The sequence below is a fragment of the Lichenostomus cassidix genome, chromosome 19, assembly GCF_008360975.1.
Source record: "Lichenostomus cassidix isolate B80296 chromosome 19, HeHo_3.0, whole genome shotgun sequence".
In the NCBI taxonomy this organism is placed as follows: Eukaryota; Metazoa; Chordata; class Aves; order Passeriformes; family Meliphagidae; genus Lichenostomus; species Lichenostomus cassidix.
Window position 1 is genome coordinate 6,517,204 of NC_139499.1, and position 17,698 is coordinate 6,534,901.

At 52.7% G+C, this 17,698-nt stretch overlaps 2 protein-coding genes across 2 annotated transcripts; both read right to left on the reverse strand.

Annotated features, from left to right (window-relative positions):
* Positions 1-136: 136 nt before the first annotated feature.
* UNC119 (unc-119 lipid binding chaperone) lies at positions 137-13,527 on the reverse strand. Its single transcript, XM_085078259.1, has 5 exons — positions 13,351-13,527; positions 3,741-3,854; positions 2,739-2,841; positions 1,823-1,995; positions 137-842 (listed from the first exon to the last, which is right to left on the reverse strand). Exons 1-5 carry the CDS (start codon positions 13,466-13,468, stop codon positions 730-732), a joined length of 621 nt encoding a protein of 206 aa, XP_084934385.1. The 5' UTR covers positions 13,469-13,527; the 3' UTR covers positions 137-729.
* Positions 13,528-14,011: 484 nt separating this feature from the next.
* PIGS (phosphatidylinositol glycan anchor biosynthesis class S) lies at positions 14,012-17,675 on the reverse strand. The gene is made up of 12 exons (XM_085078261.1): positions 17,548-17,675; positions 17,308-17,447; positions 17,122-17,233; positions 16,950-17,039; positions 16,722-16,813; positions 16,392-16,590; positions 15,975-16,117; positions 15,768-15,882; positions 15,451-15,596; positions 15,232-15,332; positions 14,702-14,912; positions 14,012-14,603 (listed from the first exon to the last, which is right to left on the reverse strand). The coding sequence occupies exons 1-12, from the start codon at positions 17,591-17,593 to the stop codon at positions 14,328-14,330; spliced, it is 1,671 nt and encodes a 556-aa protein (XP_084934387.1). The 5' UTR covers positions 17,594-17,675; the 3' UTR covers positions 14,012-14,327.
* Positions 17,676-17,698: the final 23 nt, after the last annotated feature.

The following is a 17,698-nucleotide window of genomic DNA, read 5'->3' on the forward strand; positions in this document are numbered from 1 at the left end:
TTTTCCTGACTATTCTGCAAAAAAAATGAAATTAATGGAATGTACTTATGGAGGTTCATAGACCCACAATGCCATTTTACCTTCATCTGAAATGTGAAAGAAATGTAAATGTAAAAACACCCAATCAACACAGCTCTGTCACCAAACTACTGCTCTTCATTGCAAGTTTTGGTGTTTCCAAGGTTAAACAGAACATTACACAGAAGGACCAAAACTAAAGGATGAACTACTCATGGAGAGAACCAATCTAAAGATGAAACTTGCCTTTGTGAGATGTTTTGCTCGATATTTTCAACTGGCTGGACAAGTTAAATTGGCCTTTGAAGCATTCACAAAGAGAAACAACCACCCAAACCTCTGCCTTTGCATCCATCCACTCCCATGGTTTCTCTGATTACATTCTTTGGGAAAGCAATCCTAAAAGATACTTAAGGGCAAGAACATAAATTCACAGAATTAGGGCAAAACCCCTCAGGTCCCACAAGGCCATTTTCAAAGCAGACACTTAAAAGAACTTAGGGAAGTGGTGTCCAAACATCATTTTAGCTTTAAAAGTCCTGAAGAACTGGGTCTGCTTCAAAGCTCAAGAGAGATGTCATGAAACTCCTACTGTGGCAAAGAGTCCTTGGTTGGTGGATCCTTGTCCAGGTGACATTGCAGGCAGCGGAGCTGGAGGTGTTGGGATCCCTGACGACTTCCAGAGGAAAGGGGAGGCCAGGCAGCCTGAGCTCAAGGTCCTCCACTGTATGAATAATCTGCCTTGTTGTGCATCACCAGCTTGTTGTCTACAAAGTAGAAACTGTCCGACTGTGTCTCGTAGGGATGCAGGATCATCTCTCGAACTGCGAGGGGAAAAGGGGGGAAAAAAACCCCAACAAAATTAGTGGTGATGCTCCACGTTGGGCTTGGGGACTTTTCAGTGGCACTCAGGTAGCTACAAACTCAGGTGGACAACCAAAACCCACCAAAACCCAAATGGGAAATTGCTCAAACCAGTCCCTCTCAGTATCTTTTAAACAATTCAAGCATAATCATGGAATCTTTTACATTGGAAAAGCCCTCTGAGGTCATAAAATCCAACCATTAAGGCAGCACCTCCACATTCACCAACCCTTGTGCCACATCCACATGGCGGATTCTTTTCTTTTGAACACTTTCAGGGATAAAAAATGTTCATAATCCAACTATATACCATATAATGGGTACCTCAGAACAAGAACTCCTACAGTCTTGCCTGGAGTTTTTTTTGTTTGTTTTTAAAAACAGCGATAAAACAGCAAACTCAATTTGTTCTGGCCTGACAGCAGTGGCTCACTGTATTTTCCACAGACTGTAATATTAGTGCTGACACACACAATTAGGGGTTGTAAAGAATAAGATCACAGAGATTTAGTGCTTGTGCTATTGTGTCTTGGGAGAGAAGAGAGAAAATAAAAGTTATGTTCATACTAAAACCTCTCGAGCTTGCAATATAGCACATCAAACATTAAAGCAGATCATAACATTTAAGTTATCCATTTATTGGATGTCATTTTAATCTTATTTTTTAGTTGTTTTATAACACAATTATCTTTTTTTCTCCCTCATGCTGAAGCTTCCCTTTTATGAATTAAAAAAAAAAAATCCCAAGTAACTGCCTGGTGTGTGATGAGATACATCCTACTAGAAAACAAAATCAGTGTTAACAGAGATATAAAAGTATGAATTATTCTATCCAACCCACTCTCTGTAGACAGCTTTAAGAAAGGGCTCCCCCAAACCACCTCAGATGAACATCATGGTGTGACAACCCAGAAATGAGAGTTTATAATAAAGAGCTTACTGAGATCCTCCGAGAGCTGGGGGAATTCATAGATGTGCTCACAAGTATTTTTACTGCTGGGGATGCAGAAGCCAAATTCAAAATCAAAACTTTTCAGCAGCTGGTCACGGAAGTAGTGCCTCTCAATCATACGGAAATTATTAATGGGTTTGTCCCCTACTGTGAATTCCACCCTGAAAAAAAAGGGTAAGACTGACATGAGCTTTCACGCTGAAATAAGATTTGCACCCTTCCTGAAAGGCAGAAGAGAGAAAAAAATAGCTAAAAATATAAAGCAACAGCACTAATCAAATTATTTTTTCCTTTTTTCCCTAAAGCATTCTACAGGGACACAACACAGCATTAGATAAACATCTTAAAGCTCATCCAGTCCCACCCTGCCATGGCAGGAACACCTTCCACTATCCCAGGTTGTTCCAAGCCCCATCCAGCCTGGCCTTGGACACTTCCAGGGATCCAGGGGCAGCCACAGCTTCTCTGGGCACCCTGTGCCAGGTGCTCCCCACCCTCACAGGGAGGAATTCCTTCCCAATATCCCATCTAACCCTGCCTTCTGGCACTGGGAAGCCATTCCCCTTGTCCTGTCACTCCAAACCCTTCCCTGTCCAGCTCTCTTGGAGTATTTTATGAACTGGAAGGTTCTCTAAGGTCTCTTCAGAGCCTTCTCTTCTCTGGCTAGTCTTCCCACCTTATTTTGCCCCTTTTGGCATCAATCTCTTCAACACCAGGCCTACTCCTGACCAAACAACCTCAAGTGACAGAGAAGGCAAGAGATTTGGAGACCCTCATAACAAAAGAGAAAGCCTCCCGTTAAATCAACTTCCTGGCAGGATCAGCATGGAAGAAATGGGGTTTTTCCCCTAAGATTTCAGTTGTTCCCAGTGCCAGGCCAAGCAGCAGAGGAGGAGTTACTCACGTGGCTCCCACTTGCCGCAGTCTGAGAAAGGCTGGGGTGAACTGATAGCGCACGAAGCGTCCGGCGTTGGGATCCACGTCCTTCCTGTCATTGTGCTCCCGCTCTGCAAAAGCCCACAGAAAACTCTGTCAGAGCTGCCTGAGAAGCAGAACCTCGGGGGAAACGCTTGTGGTCATGTTCTTGAGTCACATAACGCAGGAAAACACGCTGAGGGTGAGCTCACCCTCCTCCTGTCCTGAGGTGTCCACCACTGGTCACTCGGAGATGGAATGTGGCAAGATGGTGCTTTGGTTTGAGTCATTTCTTATCTTCTGGGTTTCTGTTCCTTACCTACTGCTCCTGCCTCACATCAGGACTGCAGAGTGACTCTGAACAAGCCTATTCCCCGCCAGCATGCCTGCTTTGCTACCTATGAGCTACAGAAAATCTCCTGTCACCTGCAGGGAGGTGGGGAAGGGTTAAAAGTGCTTGACCAGGAAAAGAACAGTTGCCCTGGGTTTTTATCACCACTGGCAACAGGCAACACTTGGATGCTTACAAGTAACACCTAAAAATTAATTAAACCTAAAAAAAGGCAAATGTTCTGTTTGTTTAATTTGCCCCCTGACAGTTAATCCCTTTTGGAAATACCATTTTCCTGACTCCTCAGTGAGAGATGTTAAACTAATAAATGACGTACAGGGGGCACAAGCTGATGAACAGCCAAGGAACAACCACCCAGTGATCTCCTCCTCCTCCTCTGCTCCTGTTTACAACATCCATCTGTCCCTTCCCATCACAGATGGCAGCAGTAAGAGCAGAGCAGCAGCCAGCTCTGCTCACCCTGTTGGTACAAAGAGACACCTGAAAAATATTGTGCTGCAAGCTGGGGCTCCAGCCCTCCTGCAGGGGAGAGATTCTCCTATTTTTGGGAAATGTATGGAGTAAAAGGAGTGGGGAAATACAAAAGGAAGCAGACACCTGCATTTGCTCATGGAAACCTTATTTTGTGTGTGCACTCACCTGAAGCTGCTGGCTTGGTGATTTCAAACAAGACTGTGCCAGATTCCATGTCCCGGATTTTGAACCTGGTGAAGTCTATCTTGTAAACATTTTCCTCTGGAGTGCACAAATAATCTGCAGGGGGGAAGCAAAGTTAAATGAAGGCTGCCCTGAAATACCAGGAATTTCTGGCTGTTCTCTGGAGGCCACGCCAGCAGTGAGAGCAGCCCAAATGTATCTCCACTACTCCCTGTTTTAATTCAAAACTCATGTCTCTGAAGACAATCTCAGTTCTGGAGGCTCACACTGCCCTGTTGGACAGGACAGGCAAAAGAATTCTCTCCCCCAACACACAGAGGTCATCACCTTTTCCCAATCCTGTGCCAACTTCTACATCCATTTCCTCCTGGGGTATTGAGACTAGTCAGCACCTCCATCAAATCCCAGCCTTTCCAGTGTAAGAGGCTTTGCCTGTTTTAAAAACTGCCCTGTGGCAGAATGCAAGGGCTAAGCAGCTTTGGGAGCACTAAGCCGACTGCACTCAACTGGAACAGGAGTGTCCTCCCCTGTGCCACCTCCCTGCAGACAAAGGGTGGCCTCTTCTCTCCACTGATGCACCAGGGCTTGTTTTCCTCAGCACTGAAAATGAGGCTGAAGCCTTTCCCTGTGGTGGGAAAACAGGGAGCAGAGTGCTTCCCTGCTTTGAGTATCTTTGAGAGAAAATCATGGAATCACAGAATTGCTAAGGCTGGAAAAGCCCTCTAAGATCATCAAGTCCAGCTACTAACCCAGCACTGCTGTGTTCATCACTAAGCCATGTCCCAAGTGCCACATTCCCAGCCTTTTGAACACTTCCAGAGATGAGGATTCCACTGCTAAAAACCCCATGGTTTTGGCCTTCAGCCTTGCTGTGCCCTGAGCCAGCTCCTGGCATAGGAATCAACCTCCTCCCTGGGGAAGGAGCACATACAGCACAGTTTGAAAGCAGCTCCAAGAACTCACTTTATCCTGACAAATCTAGAGAAATGCTGTATGCAGACAAGTCAGGTCAGCTTTCAAACAACAGCACATCTGCTTGATGTAGGAGACTGGTTTTGGAGGTTCCAAGGTGAAAATAATACTTTAACATTCTAATTCGAAGCACTTTCTCAGCTACTAATTCCTTCTGTTAATCTGTGCTAATCACTTATTTCTGTCTGCTTTCTTATTTCTGAAACTCCAACAAATCCATCCACCTGAGGCTTAGTCACTGACTACATAAAAACAAGTTACAAGAGCTCAAGCCTGCCCATGACAATCTGACTTCAGCACAGGTCTAAGAAATCCAGGACCACTGTGAGAGACTTCTGAGCTCCTGGGCATGAACACCTGGCACCAGCATTTCCTAGAAGCCTTTTATTCCTTCCAAATCTCCACAACTTGGAGAACTGTCCAAGTCCACTTGGTACAAGGAACAGAGGTGTTAAATGTTCTCCCTGGACAGTTTTCCTGCTCTCCAACAACCCCATATGGTAAATGCTCAAAGGAATGCCAGATAATTTGTGGCTGCCCCATCCCTGGAAGTGCTCAAGGACAGGTTGGATGGGGTTTGGAGCAAGCTGGTCTAGAGGGAGGTGTCCCTGCGTGGCAAAGGGTAAGGAACTGGATGATCTTTAAGGTCCTTCTCAAGCCAAAACACTCAGAGATTCTACAATTCTATAAATGGGCGTTCAGAGAGAGGACAGTGTTGGAAGCATCCCTGGCATTTGGCAGGGATTTTCCCTTCCCTATCAACGCAGCACAAGGAAAATCTGACACCAGCACCCACGCTGTCAGGAAGAACAAGCTAAAAGCTCAACCTTTTCACCACCACAAGGAAACACAAGCCTGTATTTGGCCAAATACCCCAAGAACTGAACAAAATCTTCTTTTGAGCATTTAACAGCAGCCAAGAAGACGGGACAAGAATTTAAACCCAGCCCTCGCCTTAAGCCCTGACGTTCAGCATTCCTCAGGGAGATGTCCTGCAATTACACCGTGATTTTAGGCTCTGACACATCGGCCACCCCAATTCCTCACCCGTCCCACAACTCCCCAGCTCCGAGCAGCAGCATGCAAAACACAAACTGACGGAAGCAGGCACAGCTTCCCACAGCCCAGCTTCACCTCCCTGGGCCCATGGGCACTGGCTGTTCCCTGGGAAGGCTGTTGGGAACAGGCAGCAGTCACCCGGGAGTCCGGGACACCTTCCCCTGAGCGCGCCGGCAAATCTGAAGCCGCGTTTGTCTGCAAGTTAATTATTAAGTGTTTCTACTCCTGCAGAATTCCTGCCCATCCAGCACCATGGCAACAGCTTTATCCCCCTCCTTGGCAGCAGCGTTGCTGCAGTAACAGTGTCCATGACTCATCTGGAGCAGGGGAGAGCCAAGCAGAGCCTCCAAAGAGGAGTAAAACCCGGGTAGAATCCCCACCAGGCTCCTGCTCATTGATGCTTGCATCCCTACACTGTTATTTTCCAACTCTTTTTGCCCTCATAATATTTTAAACCATTTTTGTTGGTTGTTTTTTGTTTTTTTTTAATAATCAGCATGCCAATATACAACTGGATGACATCCGGGAAGATCAGCTGCCAGAATACTGCAATCAAGTGGGTTTTTTTCTGCTCTGGCAGTGCCCAGTCTCCTAGAAAGGAGAAAAAACCAGAGGAATATATATTCCTCTCAGTCTGTACGACATTTGCTCCTGCTAATCCTGTTCAAAAATCAATCAAAGTAGCCACGTGCTGGTTTTTTCCCCAAACGTAACAGGAGCCAGAGGCTACACTGGAAGGTCTTATTGGGAATGGGCTGCTTGCAATTGGCAGATCCTTCTGCTTAGCTGAGCACTGTCAGATCTGCTAATCTCATCCCATACACACTTATTTTTAAATTACTGTAGGGCCCAGTTGCCCACACTTCCGTGACTCACTTAAATGTATCATCTGCTTCCCTTATCCTAATTCACCGTCGCCACGATTTGGGGAAGGGAAGCAGCATCCCTGACTGTTTTAGCTGGGAATGAGGCAGATCAAACCTCCATGGAGGGGATTGTTACAAAGAATGGTGGGTTGGTCTCTCAGGACAGAATATTTCCTTGCTTCTTCCACTTTCCCTGAAGCAGGTTGTGCTGTTTGCCTGATAATAACTGAATAATCACGGTGTGTCCCTGAGCCTTCAGTACTCACCTGATTTAGGGATGAAGGGATGGACACATCAGCACTGCCATGGAAAACCCATCAGGCTGGCTTTTATCCCAAAATACCCACATTTAGTAGTGCAAAAAAAAGGTCACAAAAGAGGAGTACTTCCTACCCTTTCCTAAAAGCCAGGGAATTGCCATATCCCAGACCTCCATCCCCAAACTCTTCTTGGAAAAAATTCACCGAGTTGAACTTGATCTCAAAGCAAAGAGCAAACCCTTGCAACCTGCCCAAGCCTGGTATTAGCAGCCACTTCTCACACACATATCACCATTCCTGATGATGCCTCTCCAGCTTCTTCCCCATAACCTCTGGATCATGTCCAAATATCAACCATTTCCCACTCTCAGAGGTAATTTCCATCTTAAGTTCTACCACAGTTTTGAAGAGTTTGGATCACAACCAACACCACTGTGGTGGTCTGAGGAAGCAGCAGAGGTGATTGGCTTCCTGACCTGGCTCAGTTAATTCCTTCATGAATTCTCCCATTCCCTTTGTGGGAAAAAGTGATTCCAAAGTGACCCCAAATAGTTCAGTGGTCTCTAGCTTTGCTCTCAGAATCAGCAGGTTCTCCTTCCCCTGCTCCAGTTCTGAGGTGGTCTCTGCTGTCTAATCCAGGGAAAAGCCAGTTCTCACCCAGAAAACCTTCCTTCCCTCCCAGATCCAACCAAGATTACAAAACAAACAAACTGAACAGCCCAGACATTGCCAGCAGGCACTGCTTGTGAGCACTGGCATGTCCTGGACTCAGGTGAATATTTCCAGGTGTGCATTTTAGCAGCTGGTGTTACAGAGGAGCACAAAAGATGAAAATACAGTGCTAAATAATACAGGAAAGCAAACAAAGGCACTTTCTCCTCTGGACCTTTCCCTGTTATTTTAGTGCATGAGATATGGTTTGATCCTCATCACGGAAAGCTAAAATTTGATCCTGTATTTCCAAATTTCCTTTGCGACCACCCCAGCCTGGCACATTTTATTCACGGGCAATAGGATTCACACTCTTTGTTGTGCTCCTTTCAAGATCCCTTCCCCATCTCTGCAATCAGGAGGAAGCACGTGTCCCCTCTCACAGACACCAGGGATATTTCTGTGCTCATCAGAGTCTAATCTCAGATGGGGCAGCTCCTATTTTAAGGCTTTAAGAGCCCACAAAGGAAAGCAGAGTGCACTCGGGGTAAAAAAAACTGAAAATCTGGTCCTGGAAATAAGTGTAGAGCAGGAAGATGCTGTACAAGAGACTGATGCAACAGCAGTGACTTGTCACAGGAATTTCTCTCCCCAACACAGACAACAAAAACAATATAGGGAATGGATGAGAAGGCTCCTGGAGTTATGCAGGGCTATTTCCTAACCTGCATTAACCAACAAGGTCAGGAGCTATTTTGAAGCCAACTCCCAAGACATAAGCCAGGTATAAAGCCAAGACAACTGCAGAGGAATTGCCAGGAGCTGGAGATTAGGAGATTATCAGATTGAAGAGTCTCAGGAGGAAGCAAAAATAGCCCAGACCCCACGAAGAGGCCGAGCAGTGACGCAGGACACGGAGCAGGACCTGAGGGGAAGGCAGGGCAGGTTTCAGGTGCTATTGATACACCTGCCCAGACAGCCTGGGTTCAGTTAAAGGAAAAAATAAACCATTTCCCTGCCCTCTGCCCCAGCAGTTCAGGAAACAGGATCTACTCCCTAGGGGTTGGATAACCAAAGCACAGGCAGGGAAGCAGCTGCCCTCTGACCCAGCTCTGGAATTAGGCTGCTGCAACGCCCCAGAGGGAAAATCCTGCACCACAAGGATCCCACAGGGGTTTTTCCACAGCAGCACATTTACTGTCAAGGAAGCAGAGGGATTTAGGGCAGGAGGCTCCAGGCTGGGGCCCTTCCCAAGGTCCCCAGAGCCCCTCAGTTGCCAAGTCCTACTGCACAGCTCACCAGGCTCTGATTTTTGTGGCAGCCTGCTCATCCCTTTTTTTATTTTTTTTTTTTAGCTAGAGCTTTCCAGACTTCACCCTCTCACAATTAATTTGATCACAGCACTGCAGCCTGTGGATGAAGCTGCTCTTCCCCCATTTCCAAAGCATCCAAACACTTTCTCCTGCCCCCTTTTCATGCTGATTGCACTCGAAGTCTGAAACCACATGCACAATATTAACTAAAGCAGCTATTTTTGGTCTTACACAGGGCTGAGTCAAAACCAAGCTCTGCCCAGACCCTGAGGCTGACTCCCTCAGCTTTCCTCTTACCTTTGCCATTGCCACCAGGGATGACCCAAACCCACAACCCCGGGAGAAGGAGGAATCCCACACCATGTGTGCTGCCCCTGGGAATGCTAACAGCTCATATTGCACTGTGAGACTTCAGGAAACACCTTCCATCCACACAACAACCCTGAGCATCACAGAGCCCTGCAAAGGCTCACAGCCTGTGTGGGATGCTGAGGGAAGGGTCGTGGGGAGAGCAGCTTGGCACAGCTTGGCACAGCTCGGGGATGTGGCTCTGCAACAAGAAATCAGCACATCAAAACACATCCACACATCACAGCCCTGGACAAGGCAGAGCAGGGATTCATTAACCTCCCCGCAGCTCCTCAGAGCTCCTAATAAAATACATTCTCCCAATTAATTGTGGAGGGAAGTCATGGTCCAGGAGTGGCTTTGAAGATGGATTCATGCACATCTGCCTCACATTCCTGTTGGTGCCTCTCTCCCTCCTTGCCTATCCAAACCCCGTGGATTTAGAAATGGATTTGATCCTGCATCCTGGCTGGTTTAGCTTTACAGGACTTGCACTGCTGAGGCAGAGGGCAGGGAAACGGTTTATTTGAGTTTTTTCTTTAATTGACTACAGGAAAGGGGTATGGAAGTCCCTCAAGAAGGGTCTGCCCTGCCTAACCCACTGAGGCAGCCCTGTGCCAAGCTGGCCTTTAGCTAAATCTGCCTAGAGAAGTCTCAGAGAAATCCCAAGTGACAGCTCGAGGAAGAGATTACTTTCAGAAATGATTACGTGTGTGTACCTTATTTTTAGGGTTTGTTTTGAAACTGTTTCCCAGCATGTAATCAATGACTTAACCCCTTAGTTTGCTAAAAGAAAATCAGCTTTAAAAAAAAACCTTAAAATGTAAGATTTGATCTGGTATTACAGGCCAAGTGTGCAGGTGATAAGCAGGGCACTCTCAGAGGCTGGAGCTTGTCTTTTGTTACGTATCTGACTCCTCTGATCCTCTGGCTGCTTCAGTAATTAATTGCAATTTGAACTGAGCTCTGCCCCACTCCTTTGCTAATCTTAAATTAATCACGTCATGAGGTTTTTCCGCTTTTTCCCAACGCCAGTTGTGCGAGCGAGTGACAAACCTCGCTAATTGCAAAGGAAATGGTTCTCTCGCCTTACACCTGATCCAGCTGGAGCAGCGCCAGAGCCAGCCTGGCCAAAAGGCCCAGATATCCCAGGGCAGCATCCCAGATCCGTCAGCACCTCCGGAAATGCTGTGGGCTCGGAGCTGCCGGGGAATTTAACATGGGAAGGATGCAGAACGCGCAGGGCAGTTCACACCACTCCCCAGTTAAGCTTATTAGAAGCACATTAGGAGCAGAGCCCAGCTGGCTCCCGTGGCTGCCCACAGAGCCACATCCTGCATCGCCACCCTCCCAGCCCAGCCACCTCATATCCCAGCAGCTGTACCTACTGGGAGGGCAGAGTCCAGCTGTGCTGCCTGATGGAAAGATTATTAGGGAGGAATTCTTCCCTGTCAGGGTGGGGAGGCACTGGCACAGGTTGCCCGGAGAAGCTGTGGCTGCCCCATGCCTGAAAGTGTTCAAGGAAAGATTGGATGAGGCTTGGAACAGCCTGGTCTAGTGGAAGGTGTTCCTGTTCCTGGTGAGGGAGTTGGAACAAGGTGGTTTTTAAGGTCACCTGCAACCCAACCTGCGCTGTAGCCAGTATTCCACCTCTCCCTGCACAATCTGCAATGCTAAACCTGGCCAGTGTTTAACAGGTCCCTGGGCAGGGCACAGCTTAAGGCAGTCCCTCGACAGTGTGAGCTGCCGTGCCACTGGCCCACGAGTTTGGATAAAGGTGGATTATCCTCTCTCTGGAACAACAAAGGGCATCCAGGCCACCAGGACGTTTCTGTTGCAGCCCCACCACCAACTCCTCCTTCAACTTCAAACTGTCAAAGACAGAATTGCTGCAACAGGGTGTGGTGTCTGCCCTGACACTTAGCACGTCCAAAAGGTTGGGGCAGCTGTGAACTTCTCTCCCACAGCCTGGTCCTTCCCCCTCCCCTACCTGAAGCAGAAGTTTTTGAAGTTTCACATTGATATTTTTGGCCATCTGTTTTTAAGGGTGCAGAAATGAGCAAAAGCCACAGAATGCCTCAAATAATCATTAGGTGGTAAAGAACTGAAAAATATTCTTTGCTGTTACACCCACCAGGAGGAAAACTGAGCTTGAGAAGGGGAGCTGCAAAGTGTTCCTGCGTGAGAAGTTACAATATTCTCAACGTGGATGTATTTTTTACCTGTATCCCCAAATTCACACCGAGGATTTCAGGTGTGGAGAGCATTTCCTGGCTCCCACATCCCCAGCAGGACAGGAAGCACTTCCCATGGGACATCATCACAGTGCCTGGCTCTGTTCAGCATGACCCATCTGCACTCCTGGTACCAGCAAGTCTCACAGCAGGAGAACACAACATTTTCATGCATTTCACATCTTCCCTGTGCTCCAGGGCATTCTGACCCAGGGTTGGAAGAGGCAGACAACAACCAGCTCTGCTCCAAGCTGGCTCCAAAGCTGGGGTGACCAGCTTAGCCTTCCCTGCTCCCTGCAGCTTACCAAGAGCATGCACCATCCATCCACACTGATGCCACACGAGGTAAGAGTGAGGGTGTGGGGTGGCCCTGTCCCCTCCAGACAGCACTGACACAGACAGGGACACGCAGGCTGCCATGAAATGAGCACACAGTGCTCCACACGGCCATGGCTTGGGTTCACCTTCCAACTGAGGATGCTGGCAGGATGCTTCAATGCCTGCTGCATGGCTCTCCGTGCTACAGGCAGGGGATTTCTGGGCCTGAGCAGTGAATCACGCAGCTGCACCAGCAGATCAGCTCAGCTCAGAGGACCCAAGGGCCCCCAGCAGCAGCAGCCCCTCTCAGAGGAGCCTCTGTGAGCTCTTCCTGAGGGCTGACAGGAGTCCCTGCCAGGCTGTCCTCCTCCCATCCTGCTCCCCCAGCAGCCTCACGGGGCTGCCTGCACGCACCAGCACCCACAGCCGCATCCTTCCTCCCCAGGGCTCGTCACAGCCCCAGCCTGTGACACAGAGCTGCCTTTGAGGCCACACTGCAGAGCGCTGTGTGGCACAGGGAGCACAGCCAGACCCCAGGCCAGCCCCCCTCTGCCCTGACAGCCCCCTTCTTCCCCTGCCAGCACAGAGAGACAGCCCAAAGGTCCTAAGACATGGAGAAAGGACTTTTTGGGACACCAGGGCAGATTGTCCCTGAGCATCACGGAGGCCAGGCTGCCCTGAGGCACATGCATTAGCATGGAACGGTTTGGGCTGGAAGGGACCTTAAAGACCAGCTGGTTCCAACCCCCTGCCAGGGACAGGGACACTTTCCTCTATCCCAGGTTGCTCCAAGCCCCATCCAACCTCACCTTGAACACTTCCAGGGATGGGGCAGCCACAGCTTCTCTGGGCAACCTGTGCCAGGGCCCCACCACGCTCCCAGGGAGGAATTTCTCCCTAATATCTAACCTAAACCTGCACTCTGTCAGGGTGAAGCCATTCCCCCCTGTCCTCGCCTTTCCCCAGCCCCGTGTGCTGCTGTCCCGAGCTCCTCTGCCAAGCACAACAGACCCTCTAGCCCCAACTCCCACCCACCAGCCCCCAAGATGTCCTCAGGACCAGGGGTGCTGTACTGGGGAGGGTAAAACTGGGAGGAGAGGCTGCTGTGAAGCTGTGGTCAGGGATCCAGCCTGTCCCATTGCCGTGGGCACAGGGTGGGGGGCTCCTCTTGGGTCACAGACACAGGGAATAGCTGATGGGGAGAGCACTGAGGAGCATCCGACCTTCGAGCAGAGTTGGGGGGCTGCATCCCCAGCTGCGGGCATCCCCCGGAGGGCAGTCAGTCCCTGTTCCTTCGGTGGTACCCAGACCCGGGGGTGCCACATCCCCAGCACAGACCCCGTCCCCTGCGGAGCTGCATCCCCACTCCCTGTCCCCCGGGAAGGAGGGACCGACTCCCCTTCTAGCCCCATTGAAAGGCGGAACGGCTCCCCTTTCTCCGCCGGGTTAGCCCTCTCGGAGAGGAGGACCGGCTCCCCTTTTTTCGCCGGGAAAAACCCCACGGGGCCACGGTCCCCATCCTCTCCGCCCGCCGCGCTGCCCGGTGCCCCCCCGCCATCCCCGGCACGCACCGCTGGTGACCCGCTGCAGCCCCAGCACGTCGTCGGGCCCGATGAGCGCCTTTCGGCCCAGCTCCTCCTCGGTCCTGGCCGCCGCCGCCCCGGCCCCGCTGCTCTTCTTCACCTTCATGGCCCCGCCGCCGCCGCCGCCGCCGGTGTGAGCGGCCCCGGCCCCGCTGCGCGCCGCCGCACCGGGAGGGGCATCGCCATCACCGCCCCCGGCCCGCCCCCGCCCGCACAGCACCGCCCGGCCCCGGGGAAGGGGGAGGAACGAGGGCGAAGAAGGAAAGCGGCTCCCCCCGCTGCTGCCAGGGGCTCGGGGCAAAGCTTTCTGCTGGAGGAGATGGGTCTGTCCCCCCTTCCATCCTGCGAACCCCCCCGCCCAGGGGCGCAGGTGAGGTGGGGACAGAGCCCACACCCGCCCCAAGCAGCCCCGGACCGACACACAATGGAGGAGCTGGAGGACGCTGAAGTGGGGCTGCCCCCGAGGGCTCTGCACCCATCGAAGGGATGGACTCTATTATCAGCCCCTCCAGGAACTGTTCCCCCTCCCAAGCCAAGTATTTTTGGCTGAATACCCACAAGGCAGGAGCCAGACCCCATACAGGAATGGAGGGGGATGAGGGAAGCTGGGCCAGGGGAAGGCAGGACAATTAAAGGAGGCTCACACAGCCCCAAGTCAGCCCCACACACAACGGGGGGTTCTTTATTTACACAGCAGCTTGTTCTGAACACAGCACCAGGCTGGGGGTGCACACAGGCAGCTCCCTCCCTCCCCTCTCTGCCTTTGTGGGTGCAGGAGAGCTCAGCACCCAAATTGAGACCCCTTCCCATCTCCCAAAGCAGCCTCTCTTCCCACTCCTGCATCCTGGCCCTGGCACAGCCCAGCCAAGCAGCCAGGCCTGGCCCTGAGGTGCCTTCCTGGGCCACGAGTCTGTGACAACACCACCCCACGAGGTGGGGACAGCTCCAAGACAGTGCACCATTGCTCAGTCCATCTTGGTGGGCTCCTTCTTACGCTGCCTGGTCTCCCGGACAATCTTGGCCAGGGACAGAAGAATGGGGACAGCCATGGGCAGGAAAAGCGGGATGTAGATGGCAAATTTCTGGTCATCAGGGAAGTACAGGAGATGGAGGAGAGATGGGTCGAAGAAAGCCTTCTCTGAGGAGGTGACAGCCTCCTTGCTGGCCTGGAAAGCTGCGTGCAGCTGGCCTAAGGACAGCTTGGCCACAGCGCTCTGGACTGAGGCCACTGCCTGGTACACCTGTGTGGGAACACCACCAAGGGTCAGTCCCTGGCCAGGGAGCACCACAGGGACACTGAGCCCCCTCTGCTCCCCACCTCAGGGTGCCCCAGCCCTACCTCAGATGCAACATCGTCCTTGATGACAATGTTCCCGATCTTGTCCAGGAGCTGGGCCAGTGAGGTCAGGGTGGTGGACACAGTGGCAATGTTCTCCACAGTGTGGGCCCAGAGCAGATGGTCCAGCTCCCAGTCAGCCAGCCCCTCATTCCCTGGGCTTTCCAGCAGGAACTCAGGGGGCAGCTCTTCCCGAGACAGCCCAAAGAGTAACCTGGGGGTAGAGGGGAAGGTCCCAGCCCACATCACAAGCCTGCATTCCCACGAGCTCCCTGCTCTTCTTTGCTCCATTTAGCCCCAGTCTTGCCAAACTGCCTCCTGGATGTGTGGCAGGACAAGCCAAGCCTCCTGCCTGAGGAGATGGGAGATGTGCCAGCACCCCTGGCCAGTAGCCAGCACCTCGAAGGCCACCAAAAGCCACCCTCAGCCACCCAGAGAGCATGGAGGGAAGAGTGAACAAGCTCTTTGGCTACAGCCTGTTCTGACCCCACTGATTTCCACAGAGGCCTGGGGATGGAAGAGAGCATCCTCACCGGAGCTGGGCCAGGAAAACCTCCATCACTCTTGCCATGTCCACATCCACGTGCAGAGGGAGGGAGGCTTGGGGGGAAGCAGGGGCTTCAACGTTGTAAACCTGCAGGAGAGAGCGTCAGCGAGGCACAGCCAGGGCCTCAGGGCCAGCAGGGTCACCAGCTGGGAATGGGGAGCCACCACCTGGTCCCAGCACTGCCAGCACCCCCATGGAACCATACCATGATGCCACCCCAGCGGGGGCTGTGGAAGGCGTTGGTGCTCACTGGGGCTCCATCCTTGTCCTGGATGTACAGGGGGGAGTGGGAGCGCTCTGGCACATACAGCAGGAAGTTCAGCACGGGGTAGAGTGAGGCAGCACTGGAGCCTGCAGTGGGACAGAGTTAAAGAACTCTCGTAGCTGGCGGAGAAAGCAAGAGCAGCTCACATCCCAGCTCCTCCTTCACAGCCACCCTGGCAGCTCTCACAGGAGGCTGCTGGAGGAAAAGGACACTGTCCCATGAGACAGATCCCAGAGAGCCATGAGCACAGTGCTCACCCAGCCGGGCCTCCACGGGATTAATGACATGTGGGAGGCTGTGAGCACTCAGGAGAAAGCTGGAGGATTCCTTGTCATAGCGTGGTGTCACTCCCAGGACGGCGTAGTACAGGATCTGCAGACACACAAGGGACACGTTGCTGGTAGAGAACTGCATCCCAGGGAGGTCAGGGCTGGGCTTTCCCCACCATCTCTCCCAGTCCTCACCTGTGAATCCACAGAAAAGTTGGCCACCAAGCTCAGTTTGTCCAGGACAGGCTTCACAAAGCGGTTCACAGCCCCCTCGATGTCCCACTCCACGGCGTGGGACTTGGGGTCAGGGTTCAGCAGGCTGAAGGTGATCTCATACCCTGTGAGGAGCCACAGCCTGTGAGGCACCAAGGCTGTGACAGAGCCCACAAGAGCAGCAGGGTCTGTCCCCTCCTCCCTGGCCCACCCCAGTGTGGCGTCACACCAACAGAGCAATCGCAGCACAACCCTGTCCAGAGAAACCGCTACAGGCAAAGGGGTCTGTTAGCCCCCAAGACAGCCAGGGATGCTACAAGTAGAGCAGGAATGAGATCTCCTGCAGGGACAGCAAGCTTTCCCGAGCTCAGGGAACAGGGATGGAGTGCACATCCATACCCAGGCTGGATTTCAGGTACCGCCGTGCATCGGGGCTGAGCTGGCCGTCGGGCACACGGTCTGAGAGGGCAGCGGCGATGGAGCTGGCCGTGAAGGACATCACCTGTGTCACCTCCTGCAGCCGGGCCTGCAGGGCAGCCAGGCTCCTTGCAGCCCTCACCAGGGCGCTGCGGTGCTTCCCCACGTAGACATTGATGCCCTGGGGATGGGGCAGGGGTGAGGGCTGGGAGCAGCAGCCTGAGAATGGCACAGTGCCACCTGTGACAGCCAGCTGGGACACATGCCACCTGCCAGGGGCGAAGCACACAGAAACAGGGTGCTGCTCCCTACCTGAGGCAGGAGAGAGGAGGTTTCAGGGACCACATACATGGTCAGAGAGCCCAGCGTGGTGTCCTGCAGTGGGTGCAGAGCAGCATCAGCCTCTGGGGAAGATGGAGGCATTGGCAGGATTGGGAATTTCACTCCAAACCCCATCTCACCCTGAGACACAGCAAAGTGTGCTCTCTGCTCAGCCAGCCTCAGGAAGAGGAGCTCCCCAGCAATTCCCTGCTCCAATACCTCGTGCAGTGGCCGCAGCCAGTGCTGCCTCCTCCTGACCCGTGGTGCTGCGATAGAGCATCTCATAGCGGGACGTGACACTGCTTCTCACTGCAGGGGCAGAAAACCTGAGTGAACCTGCTGATCCCAGCCTGGTGCTCACAGGGACAAGGGGACAGGGACAGTCTCTCACGGTTCACGGAAATCTCCATCTCCTGCACATCCCCGAAGGGCAGCGGCCTCGGCAGGTCCCCGGGCACCGAGCCCGGGCCGAACACCACGGCGATGGGCACCACCAGCTGAACCTGCACAGAGGCAGAGTCAGCCCGGGCCACCGAGTCCCCGGGCCCGCCACCCCCCGGGCCCGCCCGGCGCTCACCGGCTGCTGGCTGAGCCCATCGATGTCCGTGTAGGGCAGGGCGGCGCGGTAGGTCTCGGTCGTTTTCCACCACAGCGGCAGCCCCAGCACCACGGCGATGGTCGCGAAGGACAGGGCGGCGCGCCGGCCTCGCGCCCGCTCTGCGGGGACAGCGCTCAGAGACGGCCCGGCTCCCCGGGAACCGAGCTCGGGAGGCCGGGGAACAGCGAACAAGCACCGGGCATCCTTGCCCGCCGATACCTGCTTCATCCGCCGCCATCGCCGCCGCCGCCGCTGCCGCCACCATCTTCACTTCCTGGCCCAGCCGGGAGCGCGTCCTGCGCCCAGCCTAGCCAATCAGAGCTCACAACACCTAAGGCAGCCAATAGGATCGGCGTGCGCCGCGCGGCGG

Excerpts from the sequence above, each read along its gene's own strand:
- UNC119 (XM_085078259.1), bottom strand. The coding sequence starts at position 13,468 with ATGAAGGTGAAGAAGAGCAGCGGGGCCGGGGCGGCGGCGGCCAGGACC. Across the intron at positions 1,996-2,738 it reads CTGCGGCAAGTGGGAGCCAC|GGTGGAATTCACAGTAGGGG; the intron begins GTGAGTAACTCC and ends CTTTTTTTTCAG. Across the intron at positions 843-1,822 it reads CCAGCTCTCGGAGGATCTCA|TTCGAGAGATGATCCTGCAT; the intron begins GTAAGCTCTTTA and ends TTCCCCTCGCAG.
- PIGS (XM_085078261.1), bottom strand. The coding sequence starts at position 17,593 with ATGGTGGCGGCAGCGGCGGCGGCGGCGATGGCGGCGGATGAAGCAG. Across the intron at positions 16,118-16,391 it reads GTACCTGAAATCCAGCCTGG|GGTATGAGATCACCTTCAGC; the intron begins GTATGGATGTGC and ends GGCTCCTCACAG. Across the intron at positions 15,883-15,974 it reads ACTTTTCTGTGGATTCACAG|ATCCTGTACTACGCCGTCCT; the intron begins GTGAGGACTGGG and ends GTGTGTCTGCAG.